Below are 19,216 nucleotides of genomic sequence, written 5' to 3'. Positions count from 1 at the left end.
CATGCAGATTTCTGTACTATTTGGAGGACCCCATGTTTGTGCTGAAGGAGGAAAGACTGAAAAAGATGCACGTGATAATGTCAGAAGCTTCTTGCTTCACTTCAGTGCTGCTAAATCACTGGGTGATATGTATAGAAACTGTATGCTATTCCTAGGGATTTGTGTTGTCTAAATTTCTAATTTGAGAAAACTGTGAGCACTTATTGAGGTGAGGTGATTGACAGTGTGTGCTGCTGTCAGGCCCAGTGGAGGCAGATGCTTATGAAAGCTTCCCCCTACAGCTTTGCCAGTGTTTGTACCTAAATCTGCCTTTGCAGCTGCCTCAGTACTCTTGGTTCCTGCACTGTTCATGTGTTATTGCAAAGTGTTTTTCAGTGATGGGAGAAGCCTTTGAAGGTTGGGAGGGTCTGTTGTTTCAAAGGCACCCAGGAAGTTTAGGGAGGAGTTCATAGGTTTCCTGATCTTCTCTCTTTTTCTTTTCCTTCCCTTTATCTTCTTTCTGTTATGGCTGAATGTTGCTTCCCTTCATCTCATGTTCCCACTTGATTCTGCCTGCTTGCCTGTTCATTTGTACTTCTGTAGACCTCATGAACCTTTAGCTTGTTCTCACAGCTCAGCCTCTCATCCTCTGTCTGAACTTGGTCAGAGTTTGACTTTACTGGACTTGCTGTGTGGCTTTTCCCATGTCTCTGGCCTCCAAAGCTTTTGCAATTTGTGACTTTCTCAGATTGCTTTAAACACACTGGTATTGGAAATCACAGAAACTACAGTGAGATGAAAAACTGAAATGAAAACCTGTTAGTTTTGTGTGGCTGCCCCAGTGGCACACAGGAGATATGGCAAGTCCCAGGCCATTGACCTGGAAACTTTGGTTAAGAGTCTATAACTGTGTTACTGCAAATGAGCTCTTTGGGGCCAAGTCTGTCAAACGTATCCTTCTTCATTTGCTGTTTCCTTTTGTGTGTGAAAGTGTTCCCTAAATGAATGTGCTTCATGCACAGTCATATCCCTGACCTTCAAGTAAACTGTTCTGAACTGCAAGCAACAGACTTAATATGAGTCATTTATAAAGGCAAAAAATCCAGTCATCCCTATTATGTGCTGATTGTAACTTTGTCTGCTGTAGGCTGGTGATCTCAGTAGCCAATAGAGAGTTTCTGAGATAATAACTATCTATTTTATTGCTTGGAAATAAATCTTTTGGTCTGTCTACCAATTTCAAGCCACTCTCATATTTTGGATGTATTACTTCAACAAAGATTCGTGCAGTGGGATCCTTCTCCATAGCTTTACCTGAGAAGCAACTTTTATAAGTAAGGATTACCAGCAGGGAGTGTTAGTCTGTTCATTCTTGGGGAAGTAATGCTATTTGATATGATTAGGAATTAATTTAATTAGTTATGTAGACAGAAATATGAGGGCAATTTGTGCTGAGAGCAATGCTTTTGCAAGCTGATTGACTTCACTGAAATTGCCTGTGATGGGAAGTTCAGTTTGACCTATTTTCTTATATTTTCCTTAAAGCCAGATGACTCAGACCTTTCTGCAGCCAGGGCAGACAGAGCACTGTGTATGGCTCAGTCCTTGAGGGGTTGTGACAGGAAGCCCTAGACTTCTGTGATTTTGTGATATTCATGTCTGTCCCACACACTCTCAAAGGTATAGAGATTCAGGATATCCCAAGTGGCAGTTCTAGAAAGACTGATGTTTTCTCAGGTGTCTGAAGTTGATCACCCAGGACTTCCAGGCACTAGCAATGAAAAATAGATTTTTTTTCTCAGCATTGTTTTTTTTTTTTATTCTTGTCTTGAGACATGTAATTCTTGAGAAAACATGGAGAAAACCATTGTGGCATCCTGAAAGATGATGACTATGACCTACTTTACTGAGTTTTCTTTGCATTCAAGAGTGTCCAGAATAGGCTGTTCAAAGTCATAAGTTTATCACAGTAAATCTTGCTAGGTTCCACCAAGTTTCAAGTTTCTCTATTGCATGTTGTAAATCCAGGGCTTCTGATGTATTTTCTTTGTTACTTTAAATGAAACACTTGATTTTGTCCAAATTAAGGTTCTTTTTATGAAACAATTGTAATGCACAGCTCTGAAACCCTCCTATTGCCTTCTTTGCTTTACTTTTCAAACATGTAGTTTTACTTGGAGCCAACAAAACCATAAGTGCCTGGTTTTCTATCTCTGTAGGACACAGTATAAAACGAACCCATGATGTTGGTAGCAGTACTGCCAGTTTGTCAGCCAGAGGTGACCAGTGCTTGACTTTATTTATTCTATAGGCTCGGACTCCTCCTCTGGACCTTCCCCCTCCCTTTTTGCTTTCTAGGAGCTATTGTGACAAGAATAAGCCATATTCAGATTTTTTTCCCCCAAGGGCTTGCTAGACACACAGGTACACACAGGCACACTGACTTCTCCCCCTACTGCGTTTTTTTTAGCAGGCTGTGGGGGAACAGAACCTTGTGAGGAATTATAGATGCAGCCTGATACCTGACTGTGGGTTTAGTTTTGTGAGGTTTTTAAAAATATTTTTCTGCATGTATATGTAAGACAGCTCTGGGTTTGATGGAAGGAAAGCAGAGGGTGGAGAGCTATTTCTTAATTTATGCACAGAAAGAAAAAGGTATTTTGGGGTGGTGTGGTGTGTGAAAATCCATGGTATATCATACTTTATTCTCTCAGTGTCAAGCAGGGAGTAACTAGCTAGGAGGCTGCTGCAATGATATGGATCTTCAAGTCACTGGTGCTGTTGCATTTTGGTATATGGTAAAGTGTGCAGCTAATGTCATGGAAAAATTCCAATTAACTTGAATAAGCACTGGGTCAGGCCCATATTTTGTAGTGAGTCTTACTAGTAGAATCTATTCCCACAGTTCCAAACACATGGGGCAAAGCAATTACCAGTGTCAGACTGCTGTCTATATGCTCACATCAACGCTAAATATGATCCTTCCTAAATGGAATTATTAAATTGGCCACACAGGACTTAATTCAGATTCCTCCTTGGTTTCAATCTTGTAATTGCAGTGAGGTTTTTGGAACTACTTTTTGTTAACTTTAAGATGGCAGCTAAATGCACAGTTTAGATCATGCAGGGGTACTACCAAGTCCCAAATCATGCCTCTGCTCTATCCTTTTTCTGTTGTCAAGGCAGAAAAGGTTTCCACACCTCTGAAAGTTATGTAGGATATGCAAAGTGCTCCAAACTGATCATAAAACTTCAGGGCATGCCACATCAAAATTAGATATGAAAACTGAGAGTGGATTTTCTAAGATGGGAGGTAATGACCTTGTTAGGACTGTAGTGACTAATGGCTCTGGTGCTAGGACTTGCAGTAAGCTCTGCTATAGCAAGAGCTTCAGCTGTGATTTCAGCATAAAGATTGTCTTCCTTTCAGCATCATCTAATGCTAATGGTTGCTTGCTCAGCTGTTTTAGAACTCCAGACCCCACATTTTTTCATTGCTGATGTTTACCCTTAGCTTCATCAGGCCTTTGGACATCAATTGCATATAGGTGTTTGGGCATTCAAATGGCAGCTCAGCAACTTTCCATCTGTCCTGCTAGGTAGGATGACATCTTCCTTTTTATCCTTAGGAGGCCTTTGCCATCAGTAGTTCTTCACTTTTGCAGCAAACAGGTGTTCCTAAGCTTATGTGTTTTTTATGTATAACCTTTTCTGTTCACTTTCCTCACACCATATGGCATCACGTTGAAATAAAGCAGGGCTTCTCCTAAATAAGGAGAGGACTCCATCATGGCAAAGCATATGCACAGGATGTGGAGAGCCCTGCAGGTAGAGCAAGAATGAGATGTGTGATGCTTTGGCATTATTGCTGAATGTAGGAAAGTCAGGAAGGGGCATTTTCCTTTCTTTCTTCTTCCTTCAGTTTGCACTTGTTTGTGCAGTACTCATCACCTGGGTGATGGCAGTCTTTGTCTCTCTTGGGCCGAAGACTGCCAGGACTAGCTGGGATTGTTGCTTAAGAATGTGTTTACAGCTGCAAAACTAAAAAGGTCATATTCTATTTTGGCCTGCTGGAGTCTCAGGCTGATTCTCCCTCCTCCTTGCCCTCCCATTTTTGCTGATGTGCCACGTAGTAAGCAGAAATACTGTCAGCCTAGCACCCTGGAGCCCCTGCCATGGACCAGAGTTCTCCAGCTGCAGTAACTGCCTGGCAAACAAAAAATATTTGGATAGCCAGGTTTGAATTGTGCACTGCAACTAGAAAGATTCTCCACCTGGTGACAAACTCCTTTGACAAATGTCAGCCATCCTGAGGTGGTTTTGAGGGCATTTTTTGATAGTAAATTGAAGATGTTACCAAAGGAAGTATTGTGCTAGGGGCTGATTCCTGTGTTGTAGTCAGTGATCAAATTGTACTTATTTCCCTCTTTACTCCAAGCTGATCAGTTTGTATCACTATGTGTAGCACAACATTGATGTATGCATTAATCACCAGAGCAGCTGGTAATTAATTTATTTATCTTTTATCTCTTTTTTATTCTCACTGGGATGTTTATTACCATGAGCAGAGGAAATAAGAAGGAAAGTAAAATATTTATAAAAAATTGCCTAGTACCAGGGCATCCCTGTGAAAACATCACTGCCTAAATAGACTGTAAAACATGAATCATGGTGTTTTGGTTAGAAAGACTAAACTACTGAGAAGAAGTGGTGCTGCCTTGCATTTGTCTAGCATTTTTATAAGAACAGTGCCATAGCTTGTTCAGGGGAACACTACAGATCTCCAAGACAACATTTGTACTGAAGAAACAAGGATCAGAGGCTTCCACACAGTTTCTCTTGTGCACCTATTTGTGCTGGAAGAGAGAGCCTGTCCAGCCCACACAGAAACCTCCCTGTTGTTCAGCTGAGGGCTGTAAGGCACACTTCAGGGGTGTCCTGACTGGCATTTTGCACAGTGCCACAGCTTAGAGAAAGAAGTAAGAGGGAATATTCTTTTCTGTAGAGTGGAGAATGCAGCTGAGAACTTGCCTGCTCTTTGAGGGCAGTGTCCCAAAAAAGACTGTTAGCCAAGTGATCTCTGACATGGGAAGACATGGTGAAATGGGGAAAAATAAAGGCATGACAGTGTCAAGCCTCAGAGATTTTGGTGCAGGTTAAGAACCAATATCTCAGTAGTCATCTCTTTAAAGGGGATGCTGCTTCCATTTCTTCTTTATGGACAATGGAACTGGCATCCTCCTTAATGGCAAAGGCTGAAGGGGAAAAAGAACTGAAGGTACAAGTGGTTTCTCAAGCTTATAGAAGAAGCAAATGTGGCCTGGGAATAGAATGCAAGTTTGTTGATTCACTGTCAAATAACGAATTATCTGACATCCTGTTCATTGATTTTTGTTGTCCACTGTGCAATCAAATTATGCCAAGGTTTGTAGCTGTGTACTGAGGCAGTGAAAGAGTTATTAGACCTTTTTCACTTATCTTTACAAAGGCAAAGCAAGTCCTTTTCTGCAGGACTACTGTAGTACATTCATTTTACATTATTTGTCCTGGAACTGATTAGCAGCGGTAGCTTTCACCATAATTAAAGAGATCATAATTAAACTTATTTTTGTTTTATGAGCTGTGGCAAATTCAGATTCTCTGTAAGACAGCTCTTAGGAATGAAGGCAATTTGCATGTTATAGCAAAGAGCATGTTACAGGAGACATACTAGCAGATAGCTTCAGGGTTTGTTTGCATTCAAAATACATAGCACCTGGAAGCAAAAATTTACTAGGCTTTCTCCATGATAATTTGGGGCTCTTATTCACCAGTTATTTAATTCCCAGTTGTCCACAAACATGTCAGAGCAGCTGGGCTTCTGCAGTCTCCTGGGATCTGCTTGTAAAACTCAGTCCGCTCTGGTAGTATTTGCTGGTTCTTTCACAGAATGGAGTGCGTGTGAGGCTGGACTAGAATGTAGGTGACAATCTTTTAGTCTCTGCCTGAGAAAGAAGTTGCTTCTGTCCCTCTCTAAAAGTTTTTTGTGTTGGGAAGATAATATCAGAGTCAGTAAAAAGGCAGTGTTTAGATATGAAATCTATTTTCAGATCCAAGTTGAATTTCATAGCTTTAGAATCAAATGAGTAGCAAGAGGAGGGATAAATACTGTCGAAATAAAATCAAGTGAAACAAAATAAATTAAGTCTGGAGTGAGTGAATTGTTTGGGCTAAGCCTGATGCAACATGTTTTTCCTGTTCCCCCTCTCATTTTGCTATAAACAGTAAACCTCTCTCTCTCAGTAAATTTGAAAAGTCTGTTGATGTTCCCTCTGTGATATACAAACACCTTCTGAGAACTTTAGATTATAATTTCATAAAATTTGTCTGAAAAACAGAAACATCAACATCACTATTCTTTAGGCAAGGAGCTGAGATACCAAGAGGTTGTAAATAAATTGTCTGAGGTCATAGTGGGAGGTTGCAAAAGACTGATGATTTGACCCAGTTTTTCATGTTCTAAGTCTTCCCCAATTCCTGAACTACAAGACCTTTTGCCTTACAAGACCAGCTCTGCTGAATGTATGATTCTTAATTTTCTTTCTTAAGAGAGGTGAGGCACAACACCCCAAAACTGCCCCGAGACAACAGATATGATATTCCAGTTTTGAGTCCACCCTGCATTTCATTAACACTCATATCTTCCAGATTCAGGGAAGCTGGCATTTGAATGTGCTATCCTCTCCTGACCCATTTCCATAGTGCAGCAGTACTGAGTACCAGTGACAGTGTGAACTCTAAGCAAGTTCAGAAGGTGAATTATGATCATGTCTTCCACTCACCTAATTATTTTCTGAATCACAACCAAACTGAATGTGTTCTCAAAGGCAGTGAATAAGTTAGAGGGAATTCCACTGCGAGTGTCTGAACTGCTGTCTGACTGCTGGGGGAATCAAACTCTTCTCAGCCTTTACTTTCCAAATGTGTATCATAGCAAACAGCATCTCAGCATCAGGCCTTCAAAGGGATGGCTTTTCAGTGCATTAACTCAGAACTACACACTACACACATTTGGTGAATTCACCTGCTTATTCCTGAATAATTGTGCATTCCTTGTTCTCCTACCACTTATAGGAAGTGGGCAGGAATTTTAGATGAGCAACACATGCAAAATCAAGTCCTTTGGGGCAATACATCACCTGAGGTGGCCAACTCTATTCAGCATAAACCCACATACATAGCCCACTGTGTAGGATCCTTATGTGGCTTGATGACCAGCATAATTCTGCTGAATGCCTGCTTCAGTCTGTATTTCTGGGAGATCTGATAGCACCTAGGCTGATTTGTAAACTCTGCTGAGAAAAGTAAAGCCTTGCATTTGGTTTCAACTCCCAGGAGTGCCAGGTGAGAAGTCAGACCTGCATCAGAATGATGCAGAGCAAGTAGGTCAGCAGTTTCATTGTATGCATCTTCTGTGTGCCTCTGTGTGTTTGTGTGCGTGCATGTGCATGAACTTGAGAAAATGGAAAACCATGGCACTGAATTGAGTTTTTGCTCTGTTTTCTTTAGGCAAACGTCTCACTGACTGTTTCATATGTAGTTTAAGAGTATCAAGGTTGTTTTTTCCTCATGTTGCAGTTAAACATGGGGCAACAATATGTGGAAATGATAAAGAATTGCAGAATGAGTGGATTTCTTCTAACAGTGAGCGAGGCCTTTGGCTAAAAATAAGGAGAATTCTTTGCCATATTTCATCTGCCCCAATTGCACTCTCTCTGCTTAGTGCCTGCCAAACTGATAGCTTGCTGAACATTTAAAGAACCAGCACTCATATTCCTGTAATAGCAGCCAGAATAGCTGAGGTTATCATCTCTTCTTCAGTCTTTCCTTCCCAGAACCTGCAAGAAGCAAGCATCTTCACCGCCACTCCTCTAATTCTGTATATCACAGGCACTGTCCTGAGCTGCTGCTTTGGCAGGTTGGGCAGCTTGGGTTGTTTACCAGGCCATGAAAACACACAGCATTTTGGGGGCAGCTGGACAGTAAGGGATTGACGTGTCTGGCCAGGGATTATAATCCCTTTCAGGCAGGGGGAGTTTTGGAAATGCAGGCAGCCTGGAATGATTAGGCTGTTCTCTGGAGCAGCTGCAACTATGGGCAGGAGGCAAGGGAGACAAAGAAGTTCACCGCCTAGATAAGCAGTCACAAAGTGTGGCTCAGCCTTTGCGGCTGAGGAGCGATGCCCCTGCAGGGGCTCTTGGGCCGAAGTCACCAGGCAGTGCCAGCCATTGTCTGTGGCCGCCCTCTTAAGCCCTGCATGAGCCGGACCAAGCACCTTATCTGGCTTTTATAAGAAGCAAAGGGGGGAAAAAATCAGGAATGAAAAGCGGGTGTGGTTTGGTTTTGCTGGGGCAGCTGAAGCGGAGTGCCCCTGTGCCCCCTTGAGCTGCAGCCGGAGATGATGGAAAGCCGGGGAGGAAGGTTTGCAGTCCGCTGCCGGACAGTTCTTTGTGTGTACATCGTTAATTCCGTGGGACGGGCTGCGCTGCCGGCCCTCTTGCCGTGTTCTCCAGGCCGGAGGACGGCGGCGCCGGCAGAGCCGGGCTGTGCCCGCCATCCCGCAGGGCCGCGGCCCGGGGCGCTCGGGGATGGGGGAAGGCGTGGGCGAAGGGGTTGCAGCAGGAGCGGAAAGCCAAGGGAGGCTCTGCCTCCTGGGTGTTCGCAGGCAGCAAGGTAGCCAAAGGTGTGCCAGGCTCCGCCGTGCCGCCAAATGTGTCCGGCTCCCGCGGCTTAGGGAAAGGCTCGGAGCGGGGACACGCTGAGCATCCTCCAGCCCTGCCCGGGGGATTGGTTAAGGAGCGGGGTCGCGGAGGGCAGGCAGCAAGGCTCAAGCAGCGCTTCTGCCTGCTCTGCCTCCCGCCTCCCCCTCTCCCCCAGCCCTCCCCGTCATCCCTGTGGTGTGTGGCACCGAGGCGAGCGGGAGCGGATGGCGGATTGCACGCACGCCAGGCAGCCTGGGATGCTGGCTTTTCCTTCTGCTGCCTGCAGGCAGGGCTCGGTTTCGGACATGAGTGGAGAGAAACCTAAAAAGAAAGCTTTCTATCTAGTGAGGATGAAGCCCCTGAAGGAGCCCACCAGCACCACTAACAACGTCTCGTTTGTGATACAGTATCACATAGGCAAGGAGATCAAACACATTTGCAGCAACTGCAGTCGCGGGGAGGAAGCCCGTGACGGTGAGTGCCGAGATCCTGTGGGTGTAGGAGCGAGGCAGGGAGCGCCTGTGCTTGCTTGGGGGTGCGCGGACATGTGTGCGCTCCCGTCGGAGCCTGGGATGCTCGGCTTGCTCCTCCACAGATCCCAGGGAAAGAGGAAAGGAGGCGCGGGAGGAATACGCTGGGCATTGATTCAGCCTGTCGATCAGGGAGATGCCAAAAGGGACGGGTCCCTTCATTTGCCACAGAAGCTTTGTGCTAACAGTTAAGGCACCAACTCTTCTCCTTTCTTCCCATTCCCTTTTCTCCCCAGTTGCTATAGAAATTGCTGTTTGTATTGATTGTGTTTTGTTCCCATTCCTATGAATTTTAGATCAGGGGGCTTTTTTGCCTTGATATATCAACTTTTCCTTGTCGTGCTGCAATAGAGTTTGCTTGACTCAACTGAGTATCTGGAAGATCTGGTTTATCAGGAATACCACTAGTGTGATTTTCATCGTGCTGTCAAATGCATGGGGGAAATTGTATTTTTATTGGAATTAATACAGTGCTCTTCAGACAACTGTTCTTATCCCTTCCCCCTCTCCTTTTGGGACTGAACAAAACCTCTAGAGGGTATTCAGAGAGTGACGGTGTAATCAATCACAGGTGTTGCTACAGGTAAGTATATGCTTTTTATGTTTCTAGGAATGCAAATATTTGAAGGCAACAATGACAAATTCTCTGGATTTTGCCGAAGTAAGCTATTAGGAGAAGCTGAGAACTAGGAGCAGCATACAAGCATTCAGGCAAAAAATAGCCTCACAGATGTTACCCCACATTCTTGTTCAGTGTTGTATTACTTTGCTTTGCTGTGTGGATTTGCGTGTTACTTAGGACTGAAGGCACTCGACTTAACTGAAAGCACCCTATTAACTGATGTGGTATACAGATCTCATTTTCTGAAGGTCAGGGAAAGACTTTTTTTGATGATAAATGTGAATTTGAAATTGTTAGCATTTTCTGAGCTGAGGTTCTTAGTAGTCGTTGGCACTCCATTTTTCAGCTTTTGACATTAAGGTTAGTATTATTACTATTATTAATAATATTTTAATTAACCAACTCTGCTTTCATTTGCTCTGTACAAAAGAACAAAATATTATTTGGGAACTCGTGGTTCTTTTTCAACCACAGGTCTGCAGTTTAACAAAGTAACCGTGCATTTGCTAATGTCTCTTCAGAATAAGCATCCTGCTAATGTGATTATAATTTCTTTGATTAAAAAGCAGCTAAAGCTGAACAGAATTGCTTTTGGTGAATAGGGAGAAGATAGCCTGAGAAGCCTGGAAACCCACAGTGGGTTAAGCACTCTTTCTGCTTATGCCACTACAGCTGAGGGAAGAATCTGATGAATGCTATGTAAATTGTTGAGTGTTTCCTTTCCTGTTATGTGCTGCTACTGACAGCAAGTCCCACAGATATTAAAGAAAGGGCTTTGTCCAGCAGTAGTATTTACTTTACACTACTAGTGTAGTTTATTTATCGTTAAAAGCATATGAAGCCATTTATAAAAATATGCTTTCCTAGTTTAATTGAATTGACCTAAAACTCAATTGCATCAACATCTTTTGCTGAGGTTTTTTTGAAACCCTGTTCTTGAAATCTTAGCACAGTAAGAAAAGAATATGCGTTCCTCCCTTTTAAGGCACACGTGTACACACGGATGCCTATGAATGTATAACTCCAGTTACTTGTACCTCTTAGCAGACTAATAGGTTTGTATTTTAGGGGTTTTCTTCCTTTTCTATGTTTGGTTATTTAGCTTCAAACCATTACATACTCCGAGGGCAGGCTATGCCTCTTGGCAGGAGATAATCTAGTAGCCCTAGAGAGGCAAAGAATAGAGCAGAGAGGCTCACAGCCAGCAGGCTTCCAGAGCATGTCATCAGTCTGGTTTTGCCCCCTCTTTCTCTGGGGTAGGATTTCATTCTGCATCATGTAAATTACTTTTAAGATCATAGTTTAAAAAGTAACTAATACCAGTACAGCCTTAATCTTTTCTTTCCCACAGCATGCACAGCTATAAGTTTCTTTCAGAAAGTAAAGAAACTGTAGTCCCAGCTATGTTGCCTGGGGACACTTGCTGATTTGACTCTGACACATTTTTTATCATTGAAAACTACCAGGGTTTTGTTGTTTTTTTGTTTTTCTGGTGAATACCGACTCTGGACCTTTTGGTGTTTGGAGGGAAAGGATGATTAAATGAATTGAAATTACACAATGATCATTTCAGACAGATCAAGTAAAAATCTGTGACTAGCTCAGATACAGAGAAACCTGTCGGGATCTCAAGATGTCCATGCATCCTCACAGTTGCACAGTCTAAAGAGCACTTAGAAAGGGGACCACTTACTACCTTTTGTAAGGGAAATGCACAGCACTTTGCAATGTGAGCACCCCCATCCTCCTATTCAAATTATGTATAGTTTATACAATGTCTTGCAGGTCTATAGCTGCTCTAGTGTACCCAAATGTCCTGTGTGAATCCTGTGATCTGAGCAGCTATTGTATTTGTTGGAACCGTGTACAGAGACCAGTATTCAGTCCCTATGGCATAGACACTTTGGACACACTGATTTAATGCTGAAAGATCCTCCAAATCCAGTTATGAGTCCTGGATTCTAGTCATTGTCTTACTCTATATTTTCATTGTTCTACTACTCTAGAAGGAAAATTTATGCTGAAACTGAGGGAAATCCTTCAGATACCACCAGCTAATCTAACAAAAGTCATGACCAGGAGAATACTAAAAGAGATAGCAATGAAAGTGAAGGAAAATATGGAAGCAGGTACTGAGTCGTATGATATCTTGGAAGGGAGGTCATGTAATTTGGAGAGAAGCTGGTGAAGGAATTTGGCAATGCAGATGGGCAGACTGACATAGAGGTAAAAGGAGTTGGTGTGGATGCAGCATTTTGATGAGGTAAAAAATAAGAAGTGAGGAGCTCAAAGAGAAGCAGGAGGCTACAGTAATAAGATGAACATGGGAGATGTTTTAACCATTGGACCGAAAAGAATGGATATATTTAATGCTAATTTAGTTGCAAAATAGAAAACAATGACAGAGGTCTATAAAAGCAGCAATACTGAAAGGTTGGGTGATAGAATAACAGAAACGGTGTTGAAAATTGAGTGGTGAAACTGTACGTGAGTGAAGAATGAGATATTCAGGACAGTATGCCAGAGAGGCAATCAGACATGGTGGACTGAACAGAGAGGGAGAGGTCAAGTGAAGAGAGATATGAGTCACCTCCAGGAATACAGGAGCAATCAGGGCTGAGCTCTGAATGCTAAGGGCTGTGAGGGAGATGTTGGGAGAAGCAGAATGGAGAAGAGGTGCAAAAGTCCCAAGAAAAAACAAGCAAGAATTGAGGAGACAACACAGGTTGCTCCAGAACCATGAAGAGGAATGAAAATGTTTTCCGAATGTAAATATGGAGAAGTGACTGATAATCTCGTAGGGTAGAAGGAGCTAGAAATACAAGAGATCAAGGTGTGCCACAATGTTAAGCATCTGGTATGTACAGAGCACTTCTCAGTGTGCTGATTTTGGTGGTCTCTGTGAGGGCTGTGATAGTGCTGGGTCATAGCAGATGACATTGATGAACAACATTAGTCAGAGAAATAAGTAAAGGAAGAGATAAAGGCTGGTTTTTATTTATTTTATACTGAAAACTGACTGCAAATCTCAGTGTCCTACTGAGTTCTGAGCCTGGCTCTGGAACATGCTTTAGACAGATCTCTACTTCAGTATGGCTAGAAAGAACTGTAAAGACTTCAATGACACCCAGAGATTACCTAACCTAGTGAGTGGAACAATTGAAGTGAGATACTTTCAGTTTTTATGCAGAGGATCTGACATGAAAACTTAAGTTGGAAGAAGTTAACTTAAGAGCACATTGGAAGAGAAGGAATTCACAGAGCAAAGTGGTTTTTATCATTGACAAATTAGGGTTCTCAGCTCAAGGGTTCTTTGTAGAGTATCTCTGGGCAACTTCAGGCATGTCCATCATATATCATCACTATGTACCCAAGCTCCTTGTCTGTAAAATGGAGATAGTGGGATTTCCTTCCACTTGCTGCTGGTCTATAAATAGATTATGAGTCCTTTAGTGGGGAGAGGGAGGAAAGGACTGTCTCTTGCCATTTGCATTCCTAGTTCCAAGAACTGTGGGGCTCAAGCTTTTTAGGGTCTTTGGGTTCAAGTGTAGTGGAAGTACAAATAATACTAAGAATGAACATACCCAAAAGGTTTCATTCAGAGCTGATAGTCAGTCTATTTATTATGTGCTCCTATACTTCATGGTTTTGCTATTTAAGCAGAAATTATTCTAAAATCTTATATACGCATGAAAATCAGGGTGGACTGAGATACTGTTGCTATAGGAATTCTGACACTTGTTTTTCTGACACTGCCCATCCTCTAGAGCTTCCACATAAATATCTTTTCCAAATAGAAAGGGGAGGGTTTTGTATGGGGGCTTGTGCATGTGCGTGTGTGTGTACGCATGTGTGATTCCCACCTGGAACTGAAGACTTATTTCTTTTAACAGGGAACTTTTAGAACATTTACTTTAGTATCACTTAAGAGATTGTCTCTGAGGTGATTGTATTGCTTTCCACAAAAGTAATTACTAAATTAAATAGTTAGCTTCCACACAAACTGTAAGCCATGCAAAAGCTATGTATAGAAATAAGTTTTACTTCACTAATTCTCACATAATTTCAGACAGTAACTGCTTTTCCATTACCATCTGCAGAGTGAGCAAAGTATGTTGCTATGAGGCATCGCAGTCTTTTACAGTGGTACCTGTCAAAAATCATAAAATATTTTGGAGTGAAAAAATTAGACTACATAGAATAGAAAAGTAGGTAAAAAAACAGTGTACCTGGTCCTGTTGTGAAGCGTGGGAAGCTGAAAAACATGTTTGAGTTTGGACAGCTAATACAATTATGCAATGTGTGTCTTTAGTCCCTGAGGGATAGTTACCCTAAAGAAAGAGGCAGAGAGGGAAAGGCATGGGCTTCATTGCTGAGTGAAATATGTTTCAAACAGATCATAGAACCAAATCAGTTTATTTTTGTCAGTTGAACTCTGTAGTATTTGATTTGGGTGAATATGATGCTATGTTAGAGAAAGTTGATGAGATCAAGCAGAGATGGTCCACATCCCAACAGGTTGCTGGTAAGCTGGGTGGCCCACTTTGTTTCCACCAGCATTACTTTCTGCTCTGGAAGATACAAGCCCTGGGTGTTTGGCAGGATGGGAATAAATGTGCCTTCTAGGAGGAAGGTGTGATGCCTACTGATTGTAACTTCCAGACAGCAAAAGCCCATGGCTGCCAGGACATGATGCTTTACCTTTCCTTTACCAAGGAGTGGAGGGGGCAAAGTCCCAGTGCTCTGCTTCCGTCACTTTGTTTTTCACTTTGGGGACTAACAAAAACTCATCAGTAACCTGTAGGTTTGACCTGAAATCAGAGGCTAACAGGGATCTGTTAGTGCTGCTGCAGATAGCCATGGCCTGCAAGCAGGGAGAACAGTGGGGAGGAAGAGAAGAGGAACAAAAAGGTCCATTTAGGCTGTAAGAGGCTGTACCCTTGGCTTACACATTTGCCAAGACTAGCAAATGTGAGTGGCTGACCCGTGAAATGTGAGATTTTCCTTAAACACTGGCAGTTCTTTCAGTTGGCTAGTCTGCAGCTGAAGAAAAGAGATGGGGGAAGAGAGGAAGTGACATTTATGTCCCAAAATAAACCTGAAGAAATATCATGAAGCCTGGAGCAGGTCATTAACTGCTCACATGCATCTCTGTAGTGACTAACTTTCATCCTGTTAAACTGCCTGTAGCAAAAGCTGCTGGCCACAAAACAAGCCAGTTGTGTACCATTCCAGGTGACACTGTCCTGGCAATAGCAAATTCACGGCCCAAGTTTGCATGGGCTGTCACCCAGCAGAGCTCCAGGCTTACTTTGAAGTGCCCTGAAAGATGTCTTGTCCAAAATTGCAATATAATTTACATTATTAACAGAAACTGTAAGAAAAATATAGTTAGTAAGCAAGTTCTTCACTTTGGTAAATTAGATAATATGAGGAGAAAAAGTGTACACAAGATTGGGTCAAGCTTATGCAACCAGATGACTAAGTTCTTTGTTTTCCAGTGAAAACTCCTGTGTCCTTATGGGGGAAATGTTTGCCACCTTTTCTGGGAACTCTGTATGTCTTTGTCATTGATTTGAGGACTTTTAGGAACAAAACCAACAAAGATGCTGGAATTGGTCACGATGGCTCAGCACCCCCTCATTTTTATTGCACATTGCTGACATAATGACATGGATAAGAGGATACCTCGATTCTTTGGGTCTTCAGAGAGCAGATAGCTTGTCTGTTTCAGTTCTGTCTCCTTTTGTTGTTTTCTCCCCTTTCCAATGCTGTAAGTTGTCATCTTTTGATAGCATTTTACCATCCTGCTTTCTGTCTGAGAACCAAGTTTGTAGTCTTGGTATATGTAAGCTTCTTAAATGCAAAGATTGGGGCAACACCAAACACACACACAAAGAAATCATTTTCTTGTGGGAATTTCAAAAAAGCAATTAAAAATGCCATCAAGTATGATGAGAGCAATACAGTGGTTTTCCTGTATTTACCAGTAATGATATGCTCAGAGTATTTGTTGCCATCCTAATTAATATGCCTGGTTTTGATTATTCTGTATCAGGTTATGTACATCAGAAATGTAATACAGAACTATTTGATAAGCCATAAAAGGCCACAGATTTTCCATGTGTACAGTATGGAGCAATTTGTAAAAAAGGGGCAAGATGTGGATGCGGCATTGATCATGGAGGGGCATGTTCTTGTTGCATGCTGTAATTACCAGAGCACTTCAAACCTAGTATCAACCTGGCTGAATAAGTTTGGCTTTCTGTGCCTTTTTTTTAGTTCCACCACCCCTATGTCCTATTCTATTCTTTGGTCCCTGCCCAGGTGGGCAGCTGGATTCCATTTCTGTGTTTTTCTTTTCTTATTCTCTTACTTGCTTAAAGATGTTTCTATTACAGAGTGATTTGCTCATTTGGCTTCTTAGTTTTTTGAAACTTGCAATTCTTTAGAAGAAAATGAGATAGATGGAAGTACTTCACTTTCCAACCATTATTGAAATTTTATTCATTAATATTGTCACTGCCTGTCAAAGCTAAACAGCAGAGAAATACTGGGTATGGGGAGAAGAGATCAGAAGACTCAGTATTCTGCCATGTGATGTCCCTTCCTTTCTTCTCTTTTTTGGTTTTTTTTGGCTTTTCTTTATATATCATGTCATTAAAAGCAGAAGAGTTAATTTATGGGCTCCTTGACTGATGAGCAAAATCTATCCTTTGAGTATACTGTTGTATTTATGACATTTTATTCATTTCTGCTCCCTCAGCAGAGGAGGTAGGCTTTCTACATCAGTTTTGTATTGTATGATTTTGTTTCTTGATCTATTTCAGTGACTGGTAGTAAATGCGTAGCTATTCCTTTGTATCCTCTAAGATCTTGTTTGTAATCAGACAATACCAAATTTGACTTCCTGTTGTTGACACCTTACTCAGCCCACAATTAGCCAGAATCTAATTTCAAGAGCACAGTATAAGTATCTGCAGTACCATCTTGCTAATAGTCTGCCAGGATGTCTAAGATTAATTGGATATATTTGTAGTCTCTTTAGTGGATCACACCAGGTCTCACACACCATCCCAAATCCATTAGCCAAACCCCAGCATCAGGGGACTGATATAACTGAAGGGCAGCACCAGAGTGTGCAGTGGTTAAGCCAGCTTTGTCTGCATGTTTCAGTGGCTTTCTTAAAAACTGGAGGGTACTGTGATGTTTGCCATTATCTAAATGAATGCAGCAAAGCTGCAAAGGGGTGAAGTTGGGACACACTTGGAGGCCCTGTTTCTCCTTTGTGACTTTGATTTGCACACTTCTCAGAAAATAATGATGTTCTTGCCATCCCTGTGAGGTGGAAAACTGTCCTCTTGCTGGTTTTTTGCTTTTGTGAAGTGACATGAATCTTCACTGGTCTGTTGCTTCTAGTCTCCTTGTCTCAGAAAGGATTGGGTGGAGAGGAATAAGATAATGTTTGATCATGTCACTGTCATCTCTCGCTGACTTTCCTGGCTTTGGGTCGAACTTACTGAATATGAGGCAAATCTAGCAGAGCCTTTGCCTTTGGATGAGACTCTTAGATTCAAATGATGAGTTATTTCTGTTGCTCTGAGAAACAATGAGCACTTGACGTCATATAAATCAAAGATAAAATCGGCCACCATAAAATCACCTGCTGCAGCTTCTTTGGAACCACTAGATATAGCATTTTAGCTTGGTAATGTGCAGGCTACCCTGCCTGAAACATGCCCAAAATCACAGTGCCTGTAGCCAACATTAAGCTGTGCTGTTGAAAGAGCTGTCATGGACAAGCAGTGTTCCTCCCTGAAAGGAAGCTCTGCATCCCAAGTGAGAGAAACCACAAATGAGAGATGGCCAGACCTGACTGACAGCCTCTGCATATTTCCTCTGCATAGACAGTGGAAATTTTTGAGGTCTGAAGATATGACTCAGGAATAAAAGACAAACATGTCCCCAGCTTTCCCCGACACTCCCCGCCCTTCCCCAAAAATAAAATTGTGTCCAAAATGTCCAAGGAGAAGAGGAGGGCAGGTTTCTGCATATTTATGATTTAGAGTGTGCTAGTCAGGACGTAAACTGGGGTGAGACCTGCAAGCTCCAAACCCTTGGTTTGTGTAACTTTGTTTGTTATTACTGTGCCCATTTCTTTGCCCTAACCAGAAGCGTTCAGTGTCCATGACTTACTGAATCTCCAAATCCCAAGGGTTGCAATTTAGGATGTACAGCCTCTTGTGCAGGGAGAGCCCAGCGTATGTATTGATTGGGTCATTTTGAAAAGGATGTAAGATGTACTTCAAATCTTCCTTTTCCTTCCTCCTGCCCTGAGCTGTGCAGCCCAAGGCTAGGATGACAGGTTTAGTGCTGCAGTTCAGTAGACACCCTCCCCTGTCACTACTTAGGAGAGGGATCTTGCCCTCTGTCATCTTTTGCATGACATCTTTCAGGGCATTAGTCTAATGGCTTCATGCTATAGAATTGCAGGGAATAAAATTAAAATGGATCCAATTTTTTAATTTGTCTTGGGAGATTTAGGTAGCAGAGAATGATTTTTATTTCACCTCCTAAGAGAAGTTGATCATCTGTTCAAAAAAAACAGAGACTACTGATATTTTAAATCTTCTGGAAGCACAGAAGTGTAATGATGGAAATACTGAGACTATCAAGTCATGGCAAGAAACAGGAGTCTAAGTGTCAGCACAATGGGTCCCCAGCCAGGTAATAAGTTACATAAACTCTCACGACATTTACAGAAGGCTGATCATTTTTATTAAGAAACCCATACTTTTATACCCTAGTTCACTACAGGTGGACCTAATTGGTCCTCAAATCAAAACACCATCACCACTGGCTAATAAGAAACCACCCTTTGGTAAACAAATCTCCATAACACATTCCACATGTTCACAATTCCTGGTGCAGCAAGTTAAGATAAGAATTGTTTCTCATTCTTTTCTCTGATCTTCTCACATCCTTTCCCAGAACCATGCCTGGAAAAGTTGTCTGTTTCTCTCTGTGGTCAGAGAGCTGCTGCCACATCTAAGTTTTGTTAGAAATTTTGATAGCTATTTTTTATCTTCAATTGTAGGCTAAGGGGTCTTCAGCTGCAACACAATTAGTGTTATCTTGGTGTTCGTTGTTCCTTTTAGTACAGATTCAAGAATAAACAGATGGAAATGTTGGTAAGCAGACTTGAATGCATTGGAGATCTTAGGATAAATAATTAGAATACTCATTAACTACATTCTGACAAATGAGCCAGGCTTGGAAATGTCATGTGGTCTATTGCATCCACAGTCTATGTATTAGCAAGTTTCTCCAAAGTATTGATGATC

The 19,216-nt window shown here is 42.1% G+C and overlaps 1 protein-coding gene across 7 annotated transcripts in view; it reads left to right on the top strand.

The window, feature by feature from the left end:
• PHACTR1 (phosphatase and actin regulator 1) overlaps nucleotides 1–19,216 on the top strand; it is a 301,932-nt gene that overhangs the window by 150,526 nt on the left and 132,190 nt on the right. Inside the window, exon 1 of one of the 7 annotated variants that reach the window (XM_077180747.1) lies at nucleotides 8,930–9,194. The exons of 4 other annotated variants lie outside the window; for them this stretch is intronic. In XM_077180747.1, the coding sequence (XP_077036862.1) occupies nucleotides 8,945–9,194 (250 nt within the window). In that variant the 5' untranslated portion in view covers nucleotides 8,930–8,944. Of the gene's footprint in view, nucleotides 1–8,929; nucleotides 9,195–9,278; nucleotides 9,438–9,615; nucleotides 9,834–19,216 lie in introns of those variants that run through there. 2 more of the 7 variants (XM_077180756.1, XM_054643121.2) reach the window with 2 other exon arrangements.

Source organism: Agelaius phoeniceus, chromosome 1 (assembly GCF_051311805.1).
Source record: "Agelaius phoeniceus isolate bAgePho1 chromosome 1, bAgePho1.hap1, whole genome shotgun sequence".
NCBI lineage: Eukaryota > Metazoa > Chordata > Aves > Passeriformes > Icteridae > Agelaius > Agelaius phoeniceus.
This window is presented reverse-complemented; position numbering and strand designations above follow the sequence as displayed.